Source organism: Prionailurus viverrinus, chromosome E1 (genome assembly GCF_022837055.1).
Source record: "Prionailurus viverrinus isolate Anna chromosome E1, UM_Priviv_1.0, whole genome shotgun sequence".
NCBI classification, from domain to species: domain Eukaryota; kingdom Metazoa; phylum Chordata; class Mammalia; order Carnivora; family Felidae; genus Prionailurus; species Prionailurus viverrinus.
In genome coordinates this window covers 23,976,586-24,000,968 of record NC_062574.1, presented here as the reverse complement: position 1 = coordinate 24,000,968, position 24,383 = coordinate 23,976,586, and the positions used below count along the sequence as shown (strand labels likewise).

Genomic DNA, 24,383 nt, shown 5'->3' with positions numbered 1-24,383 from the left:
CCCACTTCACCTCGGGCTGCCGCAAGGCTTGCCCACCACCTGAGTGACCGTGCTGCACGGATCGCTCAGCTGTGGTACTTTGAGTGTCTTCAGGAGAATCCTGTAATAAATAAACCGAATCCTAATACACACACACACACACACACACACACACACACACACACACACACATTCTGTCTTTATGGAAAATGGCCGCTAATCCATGATCATTTTTTTTCCAGAAACAGGTTTTATGATAATATAGTAAAAATATTAAATTAGAAAATGCCTCACTAAGGGTTATAAAACCTTACTACACTAGAGATAGGTAATTATCCCCTCTACAGCCTAAATGACAGTTTAAAAGAAATAAAAATGTTAGTGCTCATTACTTGCTTTTGTAGGTTGCAATAAAGGGTAAGTTAAATTTTAATTCAAGGAAGAGCCCCTGCTATCGACCTTCTACCTTAGGTCCAAGTCTTGTTAATTACTCCGTGGGTTATTCTCCTGCATGACACGAACATTAATACATTTTCCACAGTGGACGTTCCCACTGGCCACTGAGGCTGGGAGTGTGGGGGGAAGGGAACAGAGGGGAAGGCGGTGCAGCTCAGTGATTCAAATCTTGATTCTTGAAGTGATAGGGAGCAGGAATTACGTGGGTTTTTTTTTTTTAAACCAAGTTCATTATGCATAGCCTTAAGGGGACCTCAAGTATTAAACTATACACTTACCCTAGAGAATCAGATGGAGACAAGGTTAACCTGAAGGATTGATAGTTTAGCTTCTCTGCATGGCTAAATCCTGGTTAGGAAAGATGCTGCAGGGAAAAATGTTCCATGCAGCAGAAGGCAGTCTGACCCTCTGTCCCATGGTGCCTTTTTATTACCTAGTTTTATTTTTAGTTTTGTTTTCCTTGGGATGGGGAAAGGGGATGTGGACATGTTCCTTTTCAGATGCTTTTATCTTCCCCCCAGCACTGGCACCACATCACACGCCTGTCTGGGTTTGGGGGAAGTACGCAGCGCTCCCCTGCCCCTGAGTCTTCACACTGGGGTGTGCAGAGACTCCCCAAGGGGAAAGTAGACGCACATTTTTGGGGAATCGATTTCCAGATGTGTGCTCTTTCCCAAAGTGGGGCTGCTTGGGAATGCACCTGAGCAGGGGCTGTGGGTCTCCCTCACCTGACACACAGCCTGCCCGAGCCCCTCCTCTCTGAAGAGGAGGCTTTCTGACTCCAGGCCCCCTAGCAAGAGCACGGCTCCGTACTGGTGTGGGATGGAGAACGGAGGGCACTAGGCCTGGGTAACCAGTCCCTGTGGGTCAGATGGTCCCAGATCTTTATTTTCAACAAAATTGCAAGAGAACCTAATTGAGCTGTCAGCTCGCAGATCATTAAAACCAGTTTTTGGTGGTAGATCACTATGTGATTGGGGGGGGGGGGGGCATGTAATTCAGAAGAAATTGAAAGAATTGGGTAACCTTGCTGTAACGAAACTCTCTGATGCCCATCTACTTGTTCACGTGACTTTTCTCCTTACTTGTGTCTGCAAAAACCAACAAGCAGAGACAGACTGGATGCTGAGCACTCTTTCATTCTGGCACTAAATGCTGTTCACCACGGGTACATGAAAAGCCTCATCCATATCATGAAGGCATGCAGTTCCAGTAACATTTTACATATTTACGTGTATTAAATGTTCACCAAAATTATGTTTTATTATACCATGGTATATGTCGATTTTATCATAATAATTATGTAATAATAACACAATCCAGAAGTACTTTTTAATTACCTAGAGCCTTATGGTGTCAAGAAATTAAAACATTTTCATTTCAGGGGACACCCTGGTGGCTCAGTCGGACTTCGGCTCAGGTCATGATCTCACGGTTCGTGCTTTCGAGACCCGTGTCAGGTTCTATGCTGACAGCTCGGAGCCTGGAGCCTGCTTCGGGTTCTGTGTCTCCCTCTCTCTCTCTCTCTGCCCCTCCCCTGCTTGTGCTCTGTCTCTCGCTGTCTCTCAAAAAATGAATAAACATTAAAATAAATTTTTTTAATACTTTCATTTCAACTTCTGAAATTTCAAAATGTGTTTCAATTTACATACTTGTTTTTTGTGGCCAAGAAGTATTAATAGGGTGATCAATAAAAGACTTTCAAGCATAAAACAATTAGGACAAAAATCTGTAGGGAAGAATCAAATGGAAATACGGGTTTAAAAAGGAGAGGATGCTGTAAAATTTCCAAGTTGAAGAGTATGTTTATGTGTTATTTAAATGAATGATGATGAGTATCGAGTCAGTATGGCATATAGATTCCATTGGGTGCATTACAAAAAAAAATGTAAGAGTTTTATTTCAAAAGTTAGTATTCACAATGTTCTGGTAATTATATCCTCTGTAACTATTAAATTTATTGAGAAAAATTTTGTGTCAGCTTACAAAATGTGTGAGGGGGCTTCGTGGTTTTGTGAAACTCTGGGGCTCAGAGCGGCCACAGTGTCCAGCCTGGCATGTCCTGCCACACACAGCCTCTGCGGGAAAGACGCACTGGGGCCACGCTGAGCAGAGCAGTTGGAGCCTGGGGGCTTCTTCCCGGTGGTGCCACGGTGCTGGGGCTGAGAAACAGAGGGCCGGGCAGAGAAGGGAACAGGAAAGTCCGTTCGAGGCCGTCACCGTATTCTTGGTAAGCGACTGGAATGGCTAGTGGAGGCCTCGAGGGGTGGGGGAGTCTGAGATGCTCTGAGGGTAGAGACGATCCCTGATTGGTGGCAGGTGATGAGGAAGGCTCGGAGCTGCAATTACTAGGAGGTTTTAGATTGGAATAATCCCTTACTCCTAGTCTCTCTCAAACTATTTTGAGATCCCAGACCCCTCAGCTTTCCAAGTTGCTTTGCCACTAACAGCTGCATATGTTTGTCAGCTTTGTCCACTTGAGTGTGAAATGATGTTCTATCAAAACATGGGTTTCTGCATTTCACTCTCTGCTCCCGACATGTGAACCCTGCTGCGGCCAGTAACTGCTGCCTTGGCCCAGGCACTTCCCTGCGATTGCAGCGCCGAGTGAAAGCATTTGCTGGGCGGTAATGATGGGGTCTGGGGCAGGCGAGCAGGGAGCAGGGAGAGGTGGGAAAGGGTGTGATTGCCAAGGCCTGAATAGCAATCCCTCTCGCCAGCCAGTGCAGCCTTAAAGCCATACTAATCCTTTCTGTCGTGGCCGCTCCCCCCCGCCCCCACCTTAATGCCGTTGAATTTTTTGCGTTGAAATGGCGAGAGAGGCTTGTGCTTATTGGCAAATAGGCCATGGTACGATACGGGGAAGCATCTTTCATGTGATGGAGCTGGTGATTCAGAAGCCACTGCCTTTGGAAGCGAGGCTGCCTGCCTCTTGTTTGCATCTGGTCACAAGCGCCCTCCAGCCTTGTGCTTTCCGGCTGGCCAGGCCGAGCAGGCAGGTGTACAAAGCACAGGAAGAAAAGAAACAACGGAGCCCCTGGTCAATCTGAGGCCTTTGTAGGCCTCAGAGCTGGCTGGTGGTTCAGGGTGAGGGGGAGATTCCTGTGATAATACTAAAGACCCACGGTTTCCTAAGCCACACACCTCTGCCCACACTATGGTCCCCAGTATGATGGGGTTTAGCTACATTCTGGGCCACTGGACTTTCTTCTTTAGGATCTTTCCTTTTTTTAAAAAAAAGTTTTAATATGCTATTTTTATTGCTGGGTTTTCTAACGATCGTACCTCTGTTCCTGCCCACAACCACAGCCACAGCAAGATGACTTCAAAAACAGATTCCTAAGTTTTTGTGTTGAAGTCTTACTGAACCCGCACAGCTGTTTGAGGGGTGATGGTTTGGTGTTTCGTTTTGTTTTGAAAAGCAGATTTGCTGAAGATGGCTCTCCGATTATGAGGCCACTTGTAAAAGCCTGTTTTCTTAGCCACGACAGCTGGCTGTCTTTTTATGGTTTGATCTCGAGAATGTGAAACAGCAGGCACAGCTTTCTTCTGGGGTCGTTTCCTCACTGGTACAGGACCTCAGCCCTGTGTGCCTGCTGTCCCTCCGTGAGCATTAGTGGCCGGGCCATCACACGGAGTGCAGCCATGGGTCACCTGCCTTAGGGGGGCCGCGTTTCCTCCCTCCGTGGCTCTCCACCCTCCTCAGATCCCGCAGGGAGAACCTGCTCTCTGTCCACAGGGGAAGTGTCCTGGAGCTCCTGTGACAATGGCAGGAGGGACCCCACCCCAAACCCACCCCTTTTTAGATTGCCAGGCCTTGACACGTAGCTTTGGCCAGGTGGCTGGATGTGTGTTGCATTTGATAACAGAAACAGAGGTTGGAAGTGATACTTTATTTTCAAGGACCCAAGACCCTGGCATACTATCATTTTCTAAATTTCGAAACCCAGCTCTAGAAATAAATTAGCCAATCGAATTATTTATTAGATTGAAAATAGATAAAAGGGGCCAGGGGAGTGGGGAAGAGCCTTGCTTCTATCACCAAACAGCTGCACATGTGATAGTAATTGGAATCTTGTTGCTGGGTCATTTTCATTGTTTTTCAAGTACTTCCAAGTCCAAGAAAATGTATGAAAACTAAATCATATCCCCCTACATCCCATGTCTGATTGAATCCTCCTCGTCGTGCGGCGGTCTCATACATCCTATTAAAATATTCAATCTTGTTTTCTTACTTGAAGAGCCTGTCTGTAAAGGGCAAACTTATAGAAAACTCATTCCCTGGAGACAGGTATCTAGCCACACCGGACTATTTACATATTTTACTATTTGATTGGCGCTTCTAGGTTCTTCCTTCCCTTGTATTTGTGAGTAAGGGCTGTGGGATGCATTTTTAATTACACGGCTGTGTTTGCAATTGAAGAAACCGATTGGGGCATTTCCCAGCTTCTTAGTTCTTGTTTAACCTTGCAAAGTTAACCAGTTTGTTTTGTTTGTCTTCCAGGACAGAGTTGTATCGATCTCTTTTTGGGCAGCTCCGCCCTCCTGAGGAAGGCCAGAGGGACTGACAGCGCCCATCTCTGTCGCTGCGGACCTGAGGCAGGGCCTCTGAACGCCACGGCGCCTTAGCCAGGTCGGCTCCTCATCGAGCCCCGAGTGGAGGAAGCCATCGGCCAGCAGGGTCGAGCACATTGGGAAGTCCCAGGAAGGGGTACGTGCAGAGCACATGCCTGCTAAGTCCCAGGAAGCCTGGAACCAAATGTCCCATGTCTTCCCTGCCCCAGTCTGCCAAGGACCGGTGCCCCACGCCCTTTCACCATCACAAATAAAGAGTATTGTCACTGCCGCGCTGCCACATGTGATTTCTTAAGCAGCAGAGTAAGTCTGACTGAGGGCTCTAGAGGGGTGATGGTGTTTGTTGGGAGGGTTTTCACTTTTTTTTCTAGTCAGCCTCCTCTCGCAATACAAAACCTCACAGGAGCAATAATTCTGGGCTGAAATGCTGCTTTCGGGGTGGATAACATTTGGTGATTGATCATGGCTCTGAGGAGCAAGGAATCCCCAAAAACCTATGAACTATGCCCAGGAGACTTTGTAACATGGAGGTATTTGCTTCTTTGTTGCAAATACAAATCCCTGCCTTCTTTTTTAGTTTTACCCATAAAGATTCTTCCAGAGCCCTTTTCCATTCTCTCCATTCCTAAGTCACTTTATTGAGATCAGCTCTGGTGTAAATCTAGCAGGAGGAAATGATTCACTTGTTTTTCATCCAGAGGTCAAAAGCTGGAAATTAAATCACCATAAGGGGGATTTATTGGCATGCTGTGGTCAATATGCAATGAAGATTATCTTGCATAAGTAATGCGTGCGTGCCGGCATCCGCAACTGACCACCTCCCGGCTCCTGGGCCCACATCTTCATGTCGCGCTATGGAATTGAGAAGAAGCGTGCATTCAGTTGTGGTGCATGAGTGGTCACTGTTGGTAACGTCAGGTTTTGATACTGTTTTGAAATGTCAAAAGCAGGTGACCGATCTCGGTGCCTGGGAATCCCCACATATCACTGCCGTGGTGTCGGGACCACTAAAGGCTGGGCTCCAAATGAAGTGAGTCCTCATTGGAATCTGCATCACAGTTTAGTATTAACATCAGAGTGTCTGCTGAGCTCAGGATGGGGCAGATTGCGGGGAGGAGGGTTTTTCCATCTCACATTAATTGGACCTTGGTACATGGTGATGTGTTTCTCTTGTCTGCTAGTTACCTCTTGGGCTTGACTGTCAGGGAAATGTTTAATTTTCAGTGTGCCTCTAGTTACCCAAAAGATCAACAGGAATAGAGTTCCCCCACAGTTACTCCCTTCAAAATGATCACTTTTTAAAATAGAGAACATCCAATCCTGTCCCTCTAGCCTGAGGAGTCTGGATCATGCACATTAGAACAGCAATAAATGACCTCTTAACACCGTGCTTCCGGTGAGCCGGTTGCTAACCTCCATTTCCTGAAGAGATGGAATCTTTGTCACAGTCACTCTTGACCTGATGAAGGAAAAGATTTAAACAGGTACTCCAAAATATTTGGAACCCAACATGCTTAATTAAAATGAATTAAAATCGGGAGAGATGAGAAAGAACAGAATTTTCAGTAAAGAGAGACTTGCATTTTAAAATTCAGAAGACCACCCTCCTTCCAGCCAAGAATAAATTGGAAACTATTTTAATTGACACGGATACTGCAATTCAACTGTTACTAGAAAGACAGATTAGTTGATTGATTTGCATTTTAATAAAACTAATACTTTACATTTTGGTAGCTAATGCTGATTTTCAAATGAGGTGAGAATAGTTATCAAGAGTTTCAATCCAGGGCCCTTTTTCAGTGTTGACTGAAGCATTCCTCCCTTTTGTGTGAAGTTTGCTTATTTTCTTTTTGCCCAGCTGACTACTTCATGCACGACACTCACGAGCCACAGAGCTTAAAGACCTCACTGGAACGGGCGGGCGAGGCAGGGAGCTGGTCACAGTGGGGCTCCCCAGCGCCCACTGGCCGCAGCCTGTGGGTGGTGGGCCCCTCCCCTGGGGACAGAGGATAGAAGGCTGGTTTCTTGTCTGAGATGATTTTACATTAACAACTAATTACGGAAAACGCGAAGGGAATAAGTCTTGGCTGTAACCCTACCACCCAGAAATAGCCACTTCTCATTACTCACCAAGTGGTGCTTCAGAGCCATCTTGCCTGTACAGGTGCCATGATGTGGAGTAGCCCCGTCTCTTCTCCCAGGGGCAGCTGGGGTGGAAGACTTGGTTTTTACTTCAGACTATTTGAAATTTTCTACTCACCTTTTAAAAACAAGGAAAACAAAATACCCAGGCATGTGGCCATACCCCTGCCCCATCCACATAACTCACATACACCACCAGTGTTCTGCATTTTAATATTCATGGTACAGTAAGAGAGGGGTGCCTGGCTGAGTAGGTGGAGGATGCAACTCTTGATCTCAGGGTCGTGAGTTCAAGCCCCATATTGGGTATAGAAATTTCTTAAAAATAAGATCTTTAGGGATGCCTGGATGGCTCAGTCGGTTGAGGGTCCAACTTTGGCTCTGGCCATGATCTCACAGTTTGTGGGTTCGAGCCCCACATCGGGCTCTGTGCTGACAACTTGGAGGCTGGAGCCTGCTTTGATTCCCTGTCTCCCTCTCTGCCTCTCCCCTGCTTGCTTGCTTTCTCTCTCAAAAATAAATATTTTAGTGGTGCCAGGGTAGCTCAGTCGGTTAAGCGGCCGACTGTGGCTCAGGTCATGATCTCGCGGTCCATGAGTTCGAGCCCCGTGTCAGGCTCTGTGCTGACAGCTCGGAGCCTGGAGCCTGCTTCAGATTCTGTGTCTCCCTCTCTGCCCCTCCCCCATTTGTGCTCTGTCTCTCTCTGCCTTTCAAAAATGAAGAAATGCTTTAAAAAAAAAAACACTTTAAAAAAATAAATATTTTAGGGGCGCCTGGGTGGCGCAGTCGGTTAAGCGTCCGACTTCAGCCAGGTCACGATCTCGCGGTCCGTGAGTTCGAGCCCCGCGTCAGGCTCTGGGCTGATGGCTCAGAGCCTGGAGCCTGTTTCCGATTCTGTGTCTCCCTCTCTCTCTGCCCCTCCCCTGTTCATGCTCTGTCTCTCTCTGTCCCAAAAATAAATAAACGTTGAAAAAAAAATTTAAATAAATAAATAAATAAATAAATATTTTAAATAAATAAATAAATAAAATCTTCAAAAAATAGTACAGGTTTTACAGATATATATCATTTCCATGTTTTTACAGATATCATTTAAGTAATTTGCTAACTAATAATCCCATGTTAGGCTTGTATCTTCAGCACTTAGCCAAATCCCCCATAATTGAACATTTATTAATAACTATTTACTATAATGAATAATGTTACTGGACAGTGTACAACAGCTTTTTTATTGTCTTTCAAAATAATTTTTTTCTTGGCATATATTTTTAGGAGTCAAGTGAACCAAGGGAAAGAATCCAACTATTTTGAAGGCTCTTGGTTCGTATTTGCACCCCGCTCCTCACTTGCCTTAGGCTGGACCATTTCACAATAAAGGGTGTGGACGGGAAAATAGGAGACCGGCCCAGGAATCTTGGTTTATTTCCTGCTCCTCAGGGAACCCTTCAAATCGGCATCCTCCTCTGGGAGGATTAAAGAGCTGCTGCCTTCAATGTGCTTGGAGATGCTCCAATGAAAGATGGCGGATAAATAGTGACACTATCATGTCCCTCCTCGGCCCCCATATCTTTTTTTTTCCTCTCATGCTTATGGTATGAACAGCTAGTTGTGATGTTTTCAAAAAATTTTTTTAATATAATTTATTGTCAAAGTGGCTAATATACCGTGTGTAAAGTGTGCTCTCGTTTGGGGGTAGATTCCCGTGGTTCATCACTTACATACAACACCTAGTGCTCATCCCACTCTAATATCTTTTTTTCTGCTGCTAGATCGCCTGCCAGTTGCTCTCCACTCTCCCCTCCAGTTTTCAGGCTCTTGCTGCTTTCACAGCTCTCATCCTGGGGATCCCTCAGATGGGTTTCCCTTGCCTCGTGTGGGTGTGCATTGCTCCCGGCTTCTCCGTACAACCTTTAGTGTGTAGCCATTCTCTCCAGGGGTCGCCATCCAAGACCTCTGGTTGGGCATCATTCAGGAACCCTGAGACCCAACAACACTGAAGGAAGTCAGCTCCAAGCAGTTCGGCGCCAGACTCTGCCATCCCCAGCTTGGAAGAAGCTTCCTTTTAGAGGTCGAGTTCCTTGGTCTGCATGTACATTGCAAAGACCTCTCCAAGATTACTGCCTCTTTACCCCTTACTGTTTCATCCAGAGGGAACTGAGTTCGAGGCACAGAATGAGTCCAAATGTGATGTTTGTCGTAAACCTTGGAACCACTCCCCAGGACACAGCAGCCACTGTATATGGAATGTGGTGATGCCAAGATCCATGTCTCCCTGGGCCAGACTCACAAATGAGGCAGTCACCTGTCTCAGCAAAACTTTGCAGACAGGCAGAGGTAAAGGATGCCCCAGAGAAGCCCAAGGCTGTGGATGCAGAAGCGTGAGTGTTTCACTCCAGGGTGGCCCCCTGCCCCTCTGCCGACACCCTGATAGTGTTGCCCTGTGTGTACTTGTGTTTAATAAAGGCAAACACAAGCAGCGAGCCTTGTCTCAAGCGAATGAACCTTGTTTTCTACATCTGAGTCTGTGCTTATACTTTTTAAAGTTATGTCGGGTCGCCTGGGTGGCACAGTCGGTTAAGCGTCTGACTTCAGCCAGGTCACGATCTCGCGGTCCGTGAGTTCCAGCCCCGCGTCAGGCTCTGGGCTGATGGCTCAGAGCCTAGAGCCTGTTTCCGATTCTGTGTCTCCCTCTCTCTCTGCCCCTTCCCCGTTCATGCTCTGTCTCTTTCTGTCCCAAAAATAAACATTGAAAAAAAAATTAAAAAAAAAAATAAATAAAGTTATGTCTGTGCTTGTGTAGTGGGGGAAGTTGTGTTAGGAATTAAGCTTGCCTTGGTCATTTTTTTTTAAGTTATCTACTTCATTTTCTTTCCGTCTTTCTTTACTTTCTCCTCCTTCATAACATCTCAAAAATAGTTGCCAGCCACTCGGTAAGTTCACCTCGCTGATTTGCACATGTTCAGTTGGTGCAGCAGCTCTAGTGATGAAGTCCTGGTCACCTGCTCCTGGCCTGGGCGGGAGGGGACAGTGCACGGCGGAGGGAGTGTGCTTGTCCAATTTTGCTTTCTCTTGGACACACATAGGTTGCCTTTGCCGCGTCTTTCTTGCCCGTCGAGTGGGGTCTGCCGATAGGGTACTGGTGCAGCCACATTTATATTCCTGACAAGTCTGCTTCGTTTATCTCCCCGGGTTCAGGGTTCTCAGTTCATTTGTCGAGGTCAAGGACACTGAATTCTCAGGAAAGAAAATTTAAGAGTGTTAAAAAAACAAATCAAAACAAAAAAACCACCCACCACCACCACCAATCTCACCGCACTGATAGGGTGGAAAGAAAAATATAAGGTCCCCAGGAGGCACCGTGACAGTAACACATAAAGGTCCCTGCCCCCCCCTCTTCCCACCCCACCTTCCCCTTTATGGGCGGATTAGAAAGACGAGCTCCGTGCACTCCAGCCACCAGGCTCCCGGCATGTGGCTGGCTGTCTCCTCTGCATTGGCCTGCCCTTCCCCAAGGTAGGGGGTGCTGGCTTTCTTCAGGGCCGTGTTACTGGGCTCTGGCAGAGACCTGGGGACACAGACTTAGTCTGGGAATGGGTTTATGTAGAGTTCGGAGTAAAGGACAGATATGAATGAAAGGTGGAGCGGAAAGAATCCTGGACTAGAAATGAAACCGGCTAGGGTTTGACCTTGAGGAAGTCGTTTGACCCCTGGGCCTCAGGCTCCTACTTAGTAAGACGGAGTCAGCTGAACACTTCCAAGACAGCTGTGCCTAAGTAAAGGCAGCTTCAGAGACTGGGGTTTATTTAGCGCAGGCGCAGGAATGTTGTTGGTGTCCGTTTATTCAGATGTCGTTGACCGCCCGCTGTGTGCCAGGCCCTGGTGGAGGCTGAGCAAAGGGCTGTTTGGGCAGGTGACCCAGCCACGAGGTGCATGTTCATTCCCCTCTGCTGTAGACTCCGTGTGCTCCAACTCGGGTCTGATGAAACCCCTTACAGGCTGGAGGGCACTCCTGGGAGGCCAGGCTCCCAGCCCCTTTCCAGGCGTGGCGCTGCTTTCCTAGGTTCTGGTTCTCCCGGGTGAGACGGGCAGGAAGGCAGCGGATTGCGGCTGGTGGGCACTGCCTCCTGGGGCTCTGCCGCTGGCCTCAGAGTCCTGCCTGCAGAAGGCCAGGCGCGTCAGCAGACAGGTGTGGCTGATACGGAGCCCAAAGCTGTTGGGCTCTGAGGTCTGCCCATCCACAGTGGTCCCTTCCACTCCCCTGTGGGGAGTCCAGGAAAAGCCTCTTCTAACCCTAGCAGTGTCCAGAACATCTACACCAGTGCTGTCCGATAGAACTTTCTGGGATGTTGGGAATATGATCTTACCATTCTGTGCTGTTTCATACACTAGTCACCAGCCACATGTGGCTTTGGGCACTTGCAGTGTGGCTAATGGCTACCATATTGGATAGCTCGGTCTAGACAAATACCTCCCGACCGTTTGCAAGTCACAGCCAACACCAAAATTGGAAATGGAGTGAGCGGTCAACCGACGGGGCAGCGAGCGCTCCAGCATGCCCAGGGCTGAGGCGCACAGTGTCTTCCCATGCCAGGTATGTGCGCAGGCTGCCAGAAGGCCCTGCTTTAGACTTTGGGGTGACTGGATGTGAGCTGGGGTACAAAGAGGGGGTGGGGAGGCAGTGGTTTCCTGCCTGGGTGCCCAGAGTGGCCAGAGGGGGTGACCGGGAGGCTAACCAGCCCCACTCCTCCTTCCTGAGGGATCAGGCCAGGAACTGACTCCCTGGGGCCTTCAACTTATTTTCTGGTTTGACTCTTGTGTCCTTTAAAGTTGTAGCATGCTGCACTTGGTTTTAAGAGCTAAATGTAAGGCTAATACGGAACACTTTAAATGTGATAACTCCGAGTTCACATTGTTCGAAGAGATAAGCAGTAAGGAGCAGGTGCTTTTGAATTTACTTATCAGCGTTTTGGCAGGCTCTTCTCGGGCCTCACCCCCCACCTGGGTGCTGTGATGTTCTCTGAGGATCTTGGGAACGGAGACTTTCCCAGGCCCAGGGGCCACCGTTTCATGTGCTGACCTTGCTGGTAAGGTCAGGCCTTTGTTCCCGGAGGGGGTGCGCAGCCCAGGTGTGTGCAGTGGGAGAGGAGTCCCTGCCACCCCCGTGGCCGGTGCCTCAAGCCTTTGGAGCCCCGCGGAAGGGGTGCATTTTAAAAGTCACATCCTGATCTTCCTGAAGGAGGGTAAGAGGGGACAAAAGGAAGCCCTAGTTCTTCGTTATATAATTAAATGGAGATTTTCCTTCCTGAAGGAGCAAAAAGAGGCCAAGGACAGCCTAATTGAAACCTCAAGATTGCTTCTCCAACAGTGGCCTGAGCAAGTGGGCCAAGGTAGATTGTCACCTCTGGCTGGTGGGGGGCCTGAGCCAGCAGGTCCCTGGTCCCTGGTGTGACCTGACTGCCCCCCACGGGAGGAGATGGCCTGTTTGGCCTGGGAGCCTCCCCTTTGCATCCTGTTAGGAGGGGCCCCGGGTTCCCTGGCCCACACTAGGGAGCCCATGCCGGAGCTGGCTCCGTCCCTGGCCCTCCTGACGTCCTGGTAGGTCTCCTGCTCCCAGCAAGACCCTTAGAACTGGTCTCAAGGGCCATCGACAGTGTATACCTCTCTCTAGCCAGGCTGGCTCTTCTGAAGGTGTTCCTTTCCATGTAAGTGATGGTAAAAAATAAAATAGTGATGCTTTATTAATCGCAGAGATGGCTGCTAATTAGAACCTAGGCGTGTGTTCTGTTTATACACTTGTTCCAGAGTGGAAGGACTTTCTCCTCTCTCCTTCGCTCTCCCCCACCCCCAGATGAGAATTTCAACTTTAAGACAAACAACTTCATTTACAAGTGTGTCTCTAATTAGCTGCAGAATTAGGAAAGCTGAGTTTTCCCCCATAGATCGGCTAAACCCTCGAGGGAGACTGGTGGAAGAGAGAGAATCGCATTTCCAATTATTTTGTTGAATTGCTAATTTAGTTATTGTGCCTGGTGTAATTGTGATGGGTATTGGGTGTGCAATTCAATTTGTTTTAAATATTTGTGGGAAGGCTGATCAGTAATGGAGCTGACCTATTTTGTGGCCCAAATTGAGAAAAAAAAAGACTAAAACACAACAGCCACAAAGATATAGTTTGTTTCCATTTTTATTTTGATCTCTCTCATCCCTCTTAAGACCATTGATGCAACAAAAGGATTAAATTAAAAGATGACAGCACTTTGATCTTCTCCCTTTGAAAGCTTAACTGTCCTTGGTAGTTTAATATGCAGATATTTTAGGGTAGAGTTTTAGATGCGTTTCTGGAGTTGAGTGGTTTCCGCCTCCCATAATTGCATTTCTGTGTGTGCCTAGCAGTGGTTTGGGTGTTTGACTTTTGAATAGTGAATAAAGGAGTGGAGGTAGTGCCTGTGGCAAACAGTGCCAAGTCCTTCTAGCTCCTGGGCAGAAATCTACTGCCTGCAGGCAGCGCCCCTCCAGGGGTCGGTGACCAGGAGCCCCACCCAGGCGGCAGGTGCCCAGTGCCCTGCTGCTGCGAGGTTGAGCCTGTGCAGTTGTGACCAGGGTTAGGCATGAGGTTCCCTTACTGCCAGGCGGTGACTCCAGGTGGAGCTCCTTGATGGCCAAGCTCAGTCTTGCTTCTTCAGGGTCTCCCTGCCACTCAGCCAGCCTCTGAACCAGAGGGAGCATCTGTGATGTAATATTGCTCACATGCCTGCTGAGTAAATCAGTCCAGCCGGGCCCTTGGGCGGGGCTGTGGCTTGTTGGGAAGAACAACGGGGCTCTGCAGGGAATTGAGGTCCCAGAAAACTTGCAGGACCCCAAAGCAAGGTGTCTTCTGCCCTGTTATTGTGAAATTTGTGGGTGAGTACTGGGTATTGGTGCAGTCTAGGACGCTTGCCGGTGACAGAGCCCCTCCCCTCAGGGTCAGGCTTTCTCAGGCCCAGGGGAGGGTTTGCTTGGGCTGGATTGGAGGGTAGCAGACCAGAGTAGATTTTGAGGAAAGGTCAATAATAAAATGGGTCATAGAAGCAGCTGTTAAAATGACTTTGATCCTAAAAGGATCATCTTGTAACTCAATTAACCTAGAAAGGTGCCAGGGTCCATTTCTGTGCTTAGCTGCTGAATAGAAGTTTGAACTGCACAATTCGTGGGGTGCCTGGGTGGCTCAGCTTCCTACTTTGGTTCAAGTCATGGTCTCACGATTCTTGAGTTTGAGCCCTGTGTTGGGCTCTGTGCTGACAGCTCAGAGCCTGGAACCTACTTCAGATTCTGTCTCCCTCTCTTTGCCCCTCCCCTGCTTGTGCTCTCTCTCTCTCTCAAAACAAATAAATAAACTTAAAAGAAAGTTTATAAATATATATTGTTTATATATATATGTTATATATATATATAACATATATGTTTATATATAATATAAATATAAAATATTTATATAATATATTTAAATATATATTTAATATATAACATAAATATATTAAATATAAATATAAATATTTCTTTATATTCAACTTTTATATATTTTTATATATTCAACTTTTCAAATATTTATATTCAACTTTATATATAAATAAAATCAAATAAATATAAATATTATATAATATATATTATACAAATATAAATATAAATAAATATATTATATAATATATATTTAATATATAAATAAATATAATATATTATATATATTTAATATATTTTGTATATAATATATAATATAATATTAATGTTTACTTAATATATACTTAATATATAAATATATAAATATAAAATATATATATAAGTTTATATATATATATAAAGAAACTATTGGGGGGAAAAGTAGGATCTGATTAAAAAAAAAAACCTGCACGGTTCGTATGTGGGAGATCACCTGGGGGCTATAGGAGGAACTTCAGACAGGAGATCGTGCTCCTAGTCACAAGATTCCCCCATACTGGGAAAGAACAGCTAGAGGACGCAAGTCTGGTTTGAGGAGGAACTGGGTCTTGTGTGAGGACAGGAAGGAAGATAGTCATATTTCAAGCAGTGCCCTGGGGCGTCTGGAAGGATCTCTGCAGGGAGAACCGTGGGTGACAGGGGAGGAGTATGTAAACACAGGTGCAAAGGTGGGAGGCAAGCCCTGGGTGTTGACGATAAGGTTTGAGCACCCCTACCCCTTGCCAGTTATAGACTTCTACAGTTTTCATATGGGGTGTGATTTACATACCATAAGGTTCACCATTGTAAATGTACAACTCAGTGATTTCTAGCAAAGTTGTAGAGTTGTGCTACCATCAATATACTTCTAGAACATTTTCATCAACCCAACAAATAACTCTGTGCTGGTTTGCAGTCTCACCCAGTAACGGATCTGCTTTCTATGGCTATGGAGTTGTCTTTTTGGAGTGTTTCATAGAAAAAGAATCTTGCACAGTGCAGTGTTTGCGGTTGGCTTCTGTCACTAAGGTTCATCCATGCCACAGCGCATGTCGGTAGTTAATTTGTTCTTGCTGCAGGCCTTTTACATGGCTGCGCCACATTTTGCATATCTGTTCATGCATTTATGAATGTTTGATTTCCAGATTTTAGCTATCATGTATAAAGTTGATAAAAACAAATACAAGTCTTTGTGGGACATGTTTTCATTTCTCTTGGATAGATACTTAGGTACAGAATTGCAAGGTCATGTGGTAAGTTCATGTTTAACATTTTAAGAAATTGCCAAACTGCTTTCCAAAGTGGCTGCACCACTTTCTGTTCCCAACAGTAATGGGTGAGCATTCCAGTTACTCCACAGCCCTGCTAATGTTTGTTCTTGTCTGTCTTAGGGATCTAACCATTCTAATAGACTGTTGTGTGGCTTTATTTTTTTTTTTCCCCAAACTTTTATTTAAATTTTAGTCAGTTAACATATAGTGTAATATTGGTCTCAGGAGTAGAGTTCAGTGATTCATCACTTACATACAACACCCAGTGCTCATCCCAACAAGTGTCCTCCTTAATGCTCATCACTCATCTAGCCCATCCCTGCCCACCTCCCTCCATCAGCCCTCAGTTTGTTCTCTATCATGAAGAATCTCTTTTGGCTTATTTCCCTCTCTCTTTCTTTCCCCCCTCCTCATATGTTCATCTGTTTTGTTTCTTATATTCAACATATGAGCAAAATTGTATGGTATTTGTCTTCCTCCGACTCTCAATGTGGCTTTAATTTGTATTTCCCTAATGACTAATGATGTGGAACAGCTTTTTATGTGTTCATATATCTACCTTTCTTTGATAAAATGTCTCTTCAAATCTTTTGCTATTTTTTTTTTTGAGTGGACTCCAAGCCCAATGTGGGGCTCGAACTCACGAACCTGAGATTAAGAGTTGAATGCTCTACTGACTGAGCCAGCCAGGCACCCCTCTTTTGCTCATTTTTAATTGACTTGCTTGTCTGATTGCATTATAAGAATACTTTATATATTCTAAATATAAATCCTTTATCAGATAAAATACTTGCAAATATTTTCTTCCAGACTAGTTTTGCTAGTCTTCTTATTAATGCTATCTTTTTGAATCATAAATGTTTTTAATTTTGATGGTGTAATTTATCAATTTTTTTTCTTTTATGGGTTGTGGTTTTGGTCTCATATCTAGGAAATCTTTGCCCAGCCAAAGTCACAAAGATTTTCTCCTATGTTTTCTTCCAGAGATTTTATTTAGAGTTAGTTTTTGCCAATAGTGTGAGGGTCTAAAAATATAATTTTGCATTTGCATATCCAGTTGTCCCAGTACCATTGGCTGAAAAGACTATTCTTTCCCAATTGAATTGCCTTGACTCTTTTGTCAAAAATCAATTGATCATAGGGAGAGAGAGCCAAAGCATAAGAGACTTAAAAACTGAGAACAAACTGACGGTTGATGCGGGGTGGGAGGGAGGGGAAGTAGGTGATGCGCATTGAAGAGGGCATCTTTTGGGATGAGCACTGGGTGTTGTATGGAAACTAATTTGACAATAAATCTCATATAATAAAAAAAATAAAAAAAAATCAATTGATCATAAATGTGAGGATTTATTTCTAGGCTCTTTTGTTTCGTTCTATTTGCCTATTTTTTTTTTTAATTTTTTTTTTCAACGTTTATTTATTTTTGGGACAGAGAGAGACAGAGCATGAACGGGGAAGGGGCAGAGAGAGAGGGAGACACAGAATCGGAAACAGGCTCCAGGCTCTGAGCCATCAGCCCAGAGCCCACGCGGGGCTCGAACTCACGGACCGCGAGATCGTGACCTGGCTGAAGTCGGACGCTTAACCGACTGCGCCACCCAGGCGCCCCTTGCCTATTTTTATACTGGTGGAAGTTTTGAAAGTAGATAGTTTAAGTCCACCAAATTTTTATCAAAATTGTTTTGGCTATTCTGGGTTCTTTGCATTTCCATATAAATTCTAGTATAAATTTGTTAATTTCTATAAAAATGACTGATGGGATGTTGATGAGGATTACATTATCCATAGATTAAGTTAGGGAGAACTGCCATCTTTTTTTTTTTTTTTTTTTTTGAGCAGCAGGCAGAAGTTTATTAGAATATAAGATTAGAAAGGAAGGATAGTAGGAAAGTTCTCTTTACAGAGAGGGGACATTCGAAAGTGAATGCCCCAGGGAGAACTGCAATCTTAACAACAGTGAGTCTTCCAATCCATGAACATGGAATGTCTCTTCATTTATTTATATTCAATTTCTCTCAGTGTTGTTTTATAATTTTCAGTGTACAAATCTTGCACTTCTTTTGTTAAAGTTCTTGTTCTTGTTTGGTATTCTATCATTTTTGATGCTATTATCAATGCATATTTCTATAATTTCACTTTTGGATCACTCCTTGCTGGTATACAGATGGACAGTTGAGTTTTTGGTATATTGATCTTGTACCCTGTGACTTTGCTGAATATATCTATTAGTTCTAGTTTTTAAAAATATGTTCCTCACATAGGATCATGCCATCTGTGAATAAAGATAGTTTAGAAAAGTTTTTGTTTATTTATTTTTGAGAGAGGGAGAATGCACCCGCAAGGAGGGGAAGGACAGAGAGAGGGAGACAGATGATCTGAAGCAGGTTCCTAACTGAGAGCAGAGAGTCTGATGTGGGGCTTGAACTCACAGAACCACGAAATCGTGAACTGAGCTGAAATCAAGAGTTGCAACTATGTGGATGGAACTGGAGGGTGTTATGCTAAGTGAAATTAGTCAGAGAAAGACAAAAATCATAAAACTTCACTCATATGAGGATTTTAAGAGACAAAACAGATGAACATAAGGGAAGAGAAACAAAAATAATATAAAAACAGGGAGGGGGACAAAACAGAAGAGATTCATAAATATGGAGAACAAACTGAGGGTTGTTGGAGGGGTTGTGGGAGGGGGGATGGGCTAAATGGGTAAGGGGCATTAAGGAATCTACTCCTGAAATCATTGCTTCACTATATGCTGACTAATATGGATGTAAATTTTAAAAAATTAAAAAGTTAAAAAAAAAGAGTTGGATGCTTAACTGAATGAGCCCCAGGTGCTCCAAGATAGTTTTAATTCTTTCTTTATAACATACAAACCTATAATGTTTATTTATTTATTTAGCCTGTTGCACTGGCTAGAACCCCCAGCATTATGCTGAGTAGAAGTGGCAAGAATCAACATTCTTCTTGCCTTGTTCCTTATCTTAGGAGGGAAAAGTATTCAACCTTTCTTTCACCATTAAGAATTATATTAGTTTAGGATTTTTATAGATGCCCTTTATCAGGGTAAGAAAATGACTTTCTTTTCATAGTTTTGTTGAGGATGTTTTTAAGTTTATTTATTTATATTGAGAGGGACAGTGCACACATAACAGAGAGAGAGGGAGAGAGAGAATCCCAAGCAGGCTCCAGGCTGAACATGGAGCCCAACGTAGAGCTCCATCCCAAGACTATGAGATCATGACCTGAGTGGATATCAAGAGTCTGTTGCTTAACTGACTGAGCCACCCAGGCACCCTAGTTTATTGAGAATTTTTATTTAGAATGGGTGTTGGATTTTACCAAGTGCTTTTTCTGCATCTATTTGAGATGATCATGTGGCTTTTAGCCTTTGTTATATGAATATGGTATATTACATTAATTGATTTGGATGTTAAACTAACTTTGCACTCCTGGGACAAATCCCGCCTGACTCTGATGTATAATTTTTTTAATATGTTGCTGGATTTTGTTTGCTAATATTTGCTAAGGATTTTTACATCTGTTTTCATGAGAGATATTAGTTTGTAGTGATGTCTTTGTTTGCTTTGGTATCAGGATAATATTGGCTTCAGAAAATGAACTGGAAAATGTTTTATGTTCTCCAAAAGAGTTTGTGAAAGACTGGTATTTATTCTTCTTTTTTTATAATTTTTTAAAAATGTTTATTTATTTCCACAGGAGACAAAGACAGAGTGTGAGTGGAGGAGGGGCAGAGAGAGAGAGAGAGAGAGAGACAGAGTGTGAGTGGGGGAGGGGCAGAGAGAGAGAGGCACACACACAGAATCTGAAGCAGGCTCCAGGCTCTGAGCTGTCAGCACAGAGCCCGACGTGGGGCTTGAACCCACAAACTGCGAGATCACGACCTGAGCCGAAGTCAGACATTCAACCGACTGAGCCACCCAGGCGCACCCTGGTATTTCTTCTTTTAAATGTTTGATAAGGAAATGAGTCAATGAAGACTTCCGGTACTTGGCTTTCCTTTGCTGGAAGATTTTTAGTTATTAACTTAATTTCTCCTCTTGTTATAGGTCTATTTAGATTTTCTGTTTCTTCTCAAGTCAGTTTTAGAAAACGGTGTCTTTCTAGGAATTTGTTCATTTTATTTAAGTTGTCTTATTTGTTGGTATAAAGTTGTTTATAATATTCCTTTATAATTCTTTTAATTTCAGAAGGGTCAGTAGCAAGGTCTCCTCTTTCATTCCTGATTTCAGAAATTTGTGTCTTCTCTCATTTCTTCTTGTTTGCTGATTTTGTTGATCTTTTCAAAGAACTGACTTTTGGTTATATTAATTTTTATTTATTGTTTTTTGTTTTCTGCTTCACTAGTTATCACTCTTCTCTTGATTTTTTCCTTCATTCTGCTTGCTTTGGGTGTAGTTGTTTTTTTTTTTTTTTTTTTTTTCCAGTTTCTTAGGATGGAAGTTTAGGTTATTTATTGATCCAGACCTGTTACTGTTGACTTACCTGTTTCTTCTTTTGTTTACTTCTGTCAATATTTTATTTTTTTAATGTTTATTTATTTTTCACACACACACACACACACACACACACACAGTGCAAGCAGGGGTGGGGCAAAGAGAGAGGGAGAAACAGAATCTGAAGCAGGCTCCAGGCTGTCAGCACAGAACCTGATGCAGGGCTTGAAGGCACAAGCTATGAGATCATGACCTGAGCCGAAGTCGGATACTGAACCGACTGAGCCACCCAAGTGCTCCTCTGTAAAATTTAAAATAAATAATTATGGTTGTTTACCCAAATTTATAAATATTTACTATGGCCTTATTTCCCAGGGCACCTGGGTGGCTCAGTTGGTTAAGCATCTGACTTTGGATCAGGTCATGATTTCAGGTCATGAGTTCGAGTCCTGTATTGGGCTCTGTGCTGACAGCTCAGAGCCTGGAGCCTGCTTTGGATTCTGTGTCTCCCTCTCTCTCAGCCTCTTCCCTGCTCATGCTCTGTCTCTCTCTCTCTCAAAAATAAATAAGCATTAAAAAAAATAGTGTATATTTCCTGGTTTCTCCTCTAAATCACTCTCTGCAATTTTCATCATGCTCAGGATGCTGGCCTCCAGGAACTGCTCTCTTGCTAAGATGATCAACCTGTCTGGTTTTACCAGGACATTTCCATGGTTTTGAAATTTTAAAAAAAATTGTTTTTAATTGAAGTATAGTAGATGTATATTAAATTAGTTTCAGGTGTACAGCACAGTGATTCAACAATTAAATACATTATGAAATGCTCACCATAATAAGTGTATTACAACATTATTGACTATATTCCCCATGTTGTGCTTTTTATCCTTGTGACATACTCCTTTTACAGCTGGAAGTTTGTACCTCTTAATCCCTTTCACTGATTTTATCCATCCCTCCCCCTCCTCCCTACTTCTGTCGATTTTTGCTTTACATATTTGGGAGCTGCTTTTAGGTATGTATACATTTTATAATTGTTAGATAAATTCCTGACAATCTGAATTTATAATCATTATAAGTGTTCCTCTTTGTCTTTAGTGATATTTATCTCAATGTGTTTTTAACAATATTAATATAGCCACTCTAGCACTCTTAGGTTACTATTTATTTGATATATGTTTTCCCATAATTTTACCTTTTTTTTTTAAAGATTTTATTTTTAAGTAATCTCTACACCCAATGTACGACTCAAACTCACAACCCCAAGATCAGGAGTTGCATGCTCTACTGACTGAACCAGCCAGGTGCCTCCATACTTTTACCTTTAATATATTTATGTCTTTGAATATGAAGTGTGTTCCTTGTAGGCCACATAGGGTTAGATTTTGTTTTTTATCCAGTCTGAGAGTCTCTGCCTTTTGATTGGAGTGTTTAGTCCTTCCAAATCTAATGTAATTAAGGTTTTTTGTCCATTTGTTCCTCCATCACTGCCTTCTTTTGTGTTAATAAGCCATTTTAACTCAACTGTTGTTGTTTTTACCATATATTCATTCTTTTTTAAAAATTGCAGTAAAAATACTTATAAAATTTAATATACTAACTATTTTTAATTGTATATTTCAGCAGTGCTAAGATTATTCTGGGGCGCCTAGCTGGCTCAGTTGGTAGAGCATGCAACTCTTGATCTTGGGGTCATGAATTTAAGCCCCCTATTGGGATAACTTTAAAAAAAGAGGGGTGCCTGGGTGGCTCAGTCAGTTAAGCGTCCAACTCTTGATTTCGGCTCAGGTCGTGATTTCATGGTTCATGAGTTTGAGCCCCACATCTATCCGTCAGTGCAGAGCCTTCTTGGTATTCTGTCTCTCTGTCTCTCTCTCTGCCCCTCCCCTGCTTGCTCTCTATATCTCTCTCAAAATAAATAAAAATAAACTTAAAAAAAAAAAAGAATATTCCCATTGTTGTGTAACAGATCACCAGAACTTTTCTTCTTGCAAAATTGAAACTCTATACCCATTGAGCAAGCACTCCCCATATCCCCCTCTCCCAGCCCCTGGTAACCATCATCCTACGTTCTTTTCCATGGATTTGACTTCTTTTGCTATTTCCTATAAATGAAATCATACAGTGTTTGTCTTTTTGTGACTGGCTTATTTCACTAAGCATAATGTCCTCAAGGTTCATCTATGTTGTAGCATGTATCAAGATCCATGTAATAGGTTTTCTTTCTTTTTAAGGCTGAATAATACTCCAGTGTGTGTGTGTGTGTGTTCATCCATTCATCCGTCAATGGATATTTGGGTTGCTTCCACATCTGACTACTGTGAATAATGCTGCTATGAATATAAGTGTGCAGATATCTCTTCAAGACCCTGCTTTTCTTTTGAATATATACCTAGAACTGGGATCGTTGGATCATATGATAATTCTATTTTTAATTTTTTTGAGGAACTGCCATACTGTTTTTAATAGTGGTTGCACCATTTACAATCTCACCAACAGTGCACAAGGATTCTAATTTCTCCACATCCTCACTAATACTGTTTTCTGTTTTGTTTTTCATTTTTTGATAGAAGTTATCCTAATGGTTGTGAGGTGATATCTCGTTGTGGTTTGCTTTGCATTTCTCTAATCGTTAGTGATGCTGAGCATCTTTTCATATGCTTGTTGGCCATTTGTCTATTATCTTCAGAGAAGTATCTGTTCAAGTCATACACTTTTTCAAAATCAGATTATTTGGGTTTTTGTCATTGAATTATATGTTATTTATATAATAAATAACTGCATATTAACCCTTATTAGATATGTGATTTGCATTTACTATATATTTTTAAGTTATTTTCTTAGTGGTTGTTCAGGGATTACATTACAATCTATTTAAGAGCACCAAATGTTAACCAGCAGACCACCAGAGATATTTAAAATTAATATAGCTTGATTTTTTTCTTCCCTTTCCCTTGAGTGATTGTCACACTTATTACATTTACATATGCTATAAACCCCCAAATACAAAGATATAATTATTGTCTTATGCAATCTTTTTTTTTTTTGATTCAACTATTTTTTTCTTTTTCTTTTCTTTTAGAGAGATAGCATGTGACAAAGTGGGAGAGAGAGGCAGAGCGGGGGGGGGGGGGGAGAGAGAGAGAGAGAGAGAGAGAGAGAGAATATCTCAAGCAGGCTCCATGCTTGGCGTGGAGCTTGACACAGGGTTAGATCCCATGACCGGGGGATCATGACCTGAGCCAACATGAAGAGTTGGATGCTTAATCAAATGAACCACCCAGGTGCCCCTCTTTTTTTTCTTTTTTTTTTTTTAAGTATAATTAACATACAATATGTTTTATGCAATCTTATCCATATATTTACCTTTTCAAATGCCTGTTTGTGCAGATTTAAGTCACTGTCTGGAATAATTTGTTTTATAGCCTTAGTGATTGCCTTTAATATGTGTTGTAAAGTGAGTCTTCTAGCAATAAATTCTTGTGGTCTTTTTTTCTGGAAATGTTTTTATGTCATCTTTTTTTTTTAAGGTTTTTTTTTTTTTTTTAAGTAATCTCTACACCCAATGTGAGGCTTGAACTCACAACTCCAAAATCAAAAGTCACACGTTCTACCGACTGAGCCAGCCAGGTGCCCCTCATCTTTGTTTTAAGGATAGCTTTGCCACATATAGGATTCTTGTTTGACAGGTTTTTTTTTTCCCTTGTAATACTTTGCATATATCAGCCAACTGCCTTTTGTCTTCCATTGCTGTTATTTATTATTTACTTTTTGTTACTCCTCTATATGTGATGAGTTGTTTCTCTCTAGCTCCTTTCAAGATTTTCTCTTTGTATTTCAAAAGGTTGGCTACAATGTGTGCCTTGGGACATATTGAGTTTTGTGGACCTACAGATTGTTGTCCATCATATTTGGGAAGTTTTCAGCCATTATTTCTTCAAATATTTTTTTCTGCCCCTTTTTCTCTCTTCTCTCCTGGCATTCTTATCACAAGTAAATTGGCATGCCTGATGTTGCATGGGTCTCTGAGGCTCTGTTCTTCACTCTGGACAAT

At 43.1% G+C, this 24,383-nt stretch overlaps 1 protein-coding gene across 2 annotated transcripts in view; it reads left to right on the top strand.

Annotated features, from left to right (window-relative positions):
- Window positions 1-5,281, top strand: part of AATF (apoptosis antagonizing transcription factor) — a 106,065-nt gene extending 100,784 nt beyond the window's left edge. For both annotated transcript variants that reach the window (XR_007146854.1, XM_047832737.1), the window contains one exon: window positions 4,940-5,281. Coding sequence is in view for 1 of the 2 variants with exons in the window: in XM_047832737.1 (XP_047688693.1) it covers window positions 4,940-5,003 (64 nt within the window). In the remaining variant the exon portion in view is untranslated. The remainder of the gene's footprint in view (window positions 1-4,939) is intronic.
- Window positions 5,282-24,383: the final 19,102 nt, after the last annotated feature.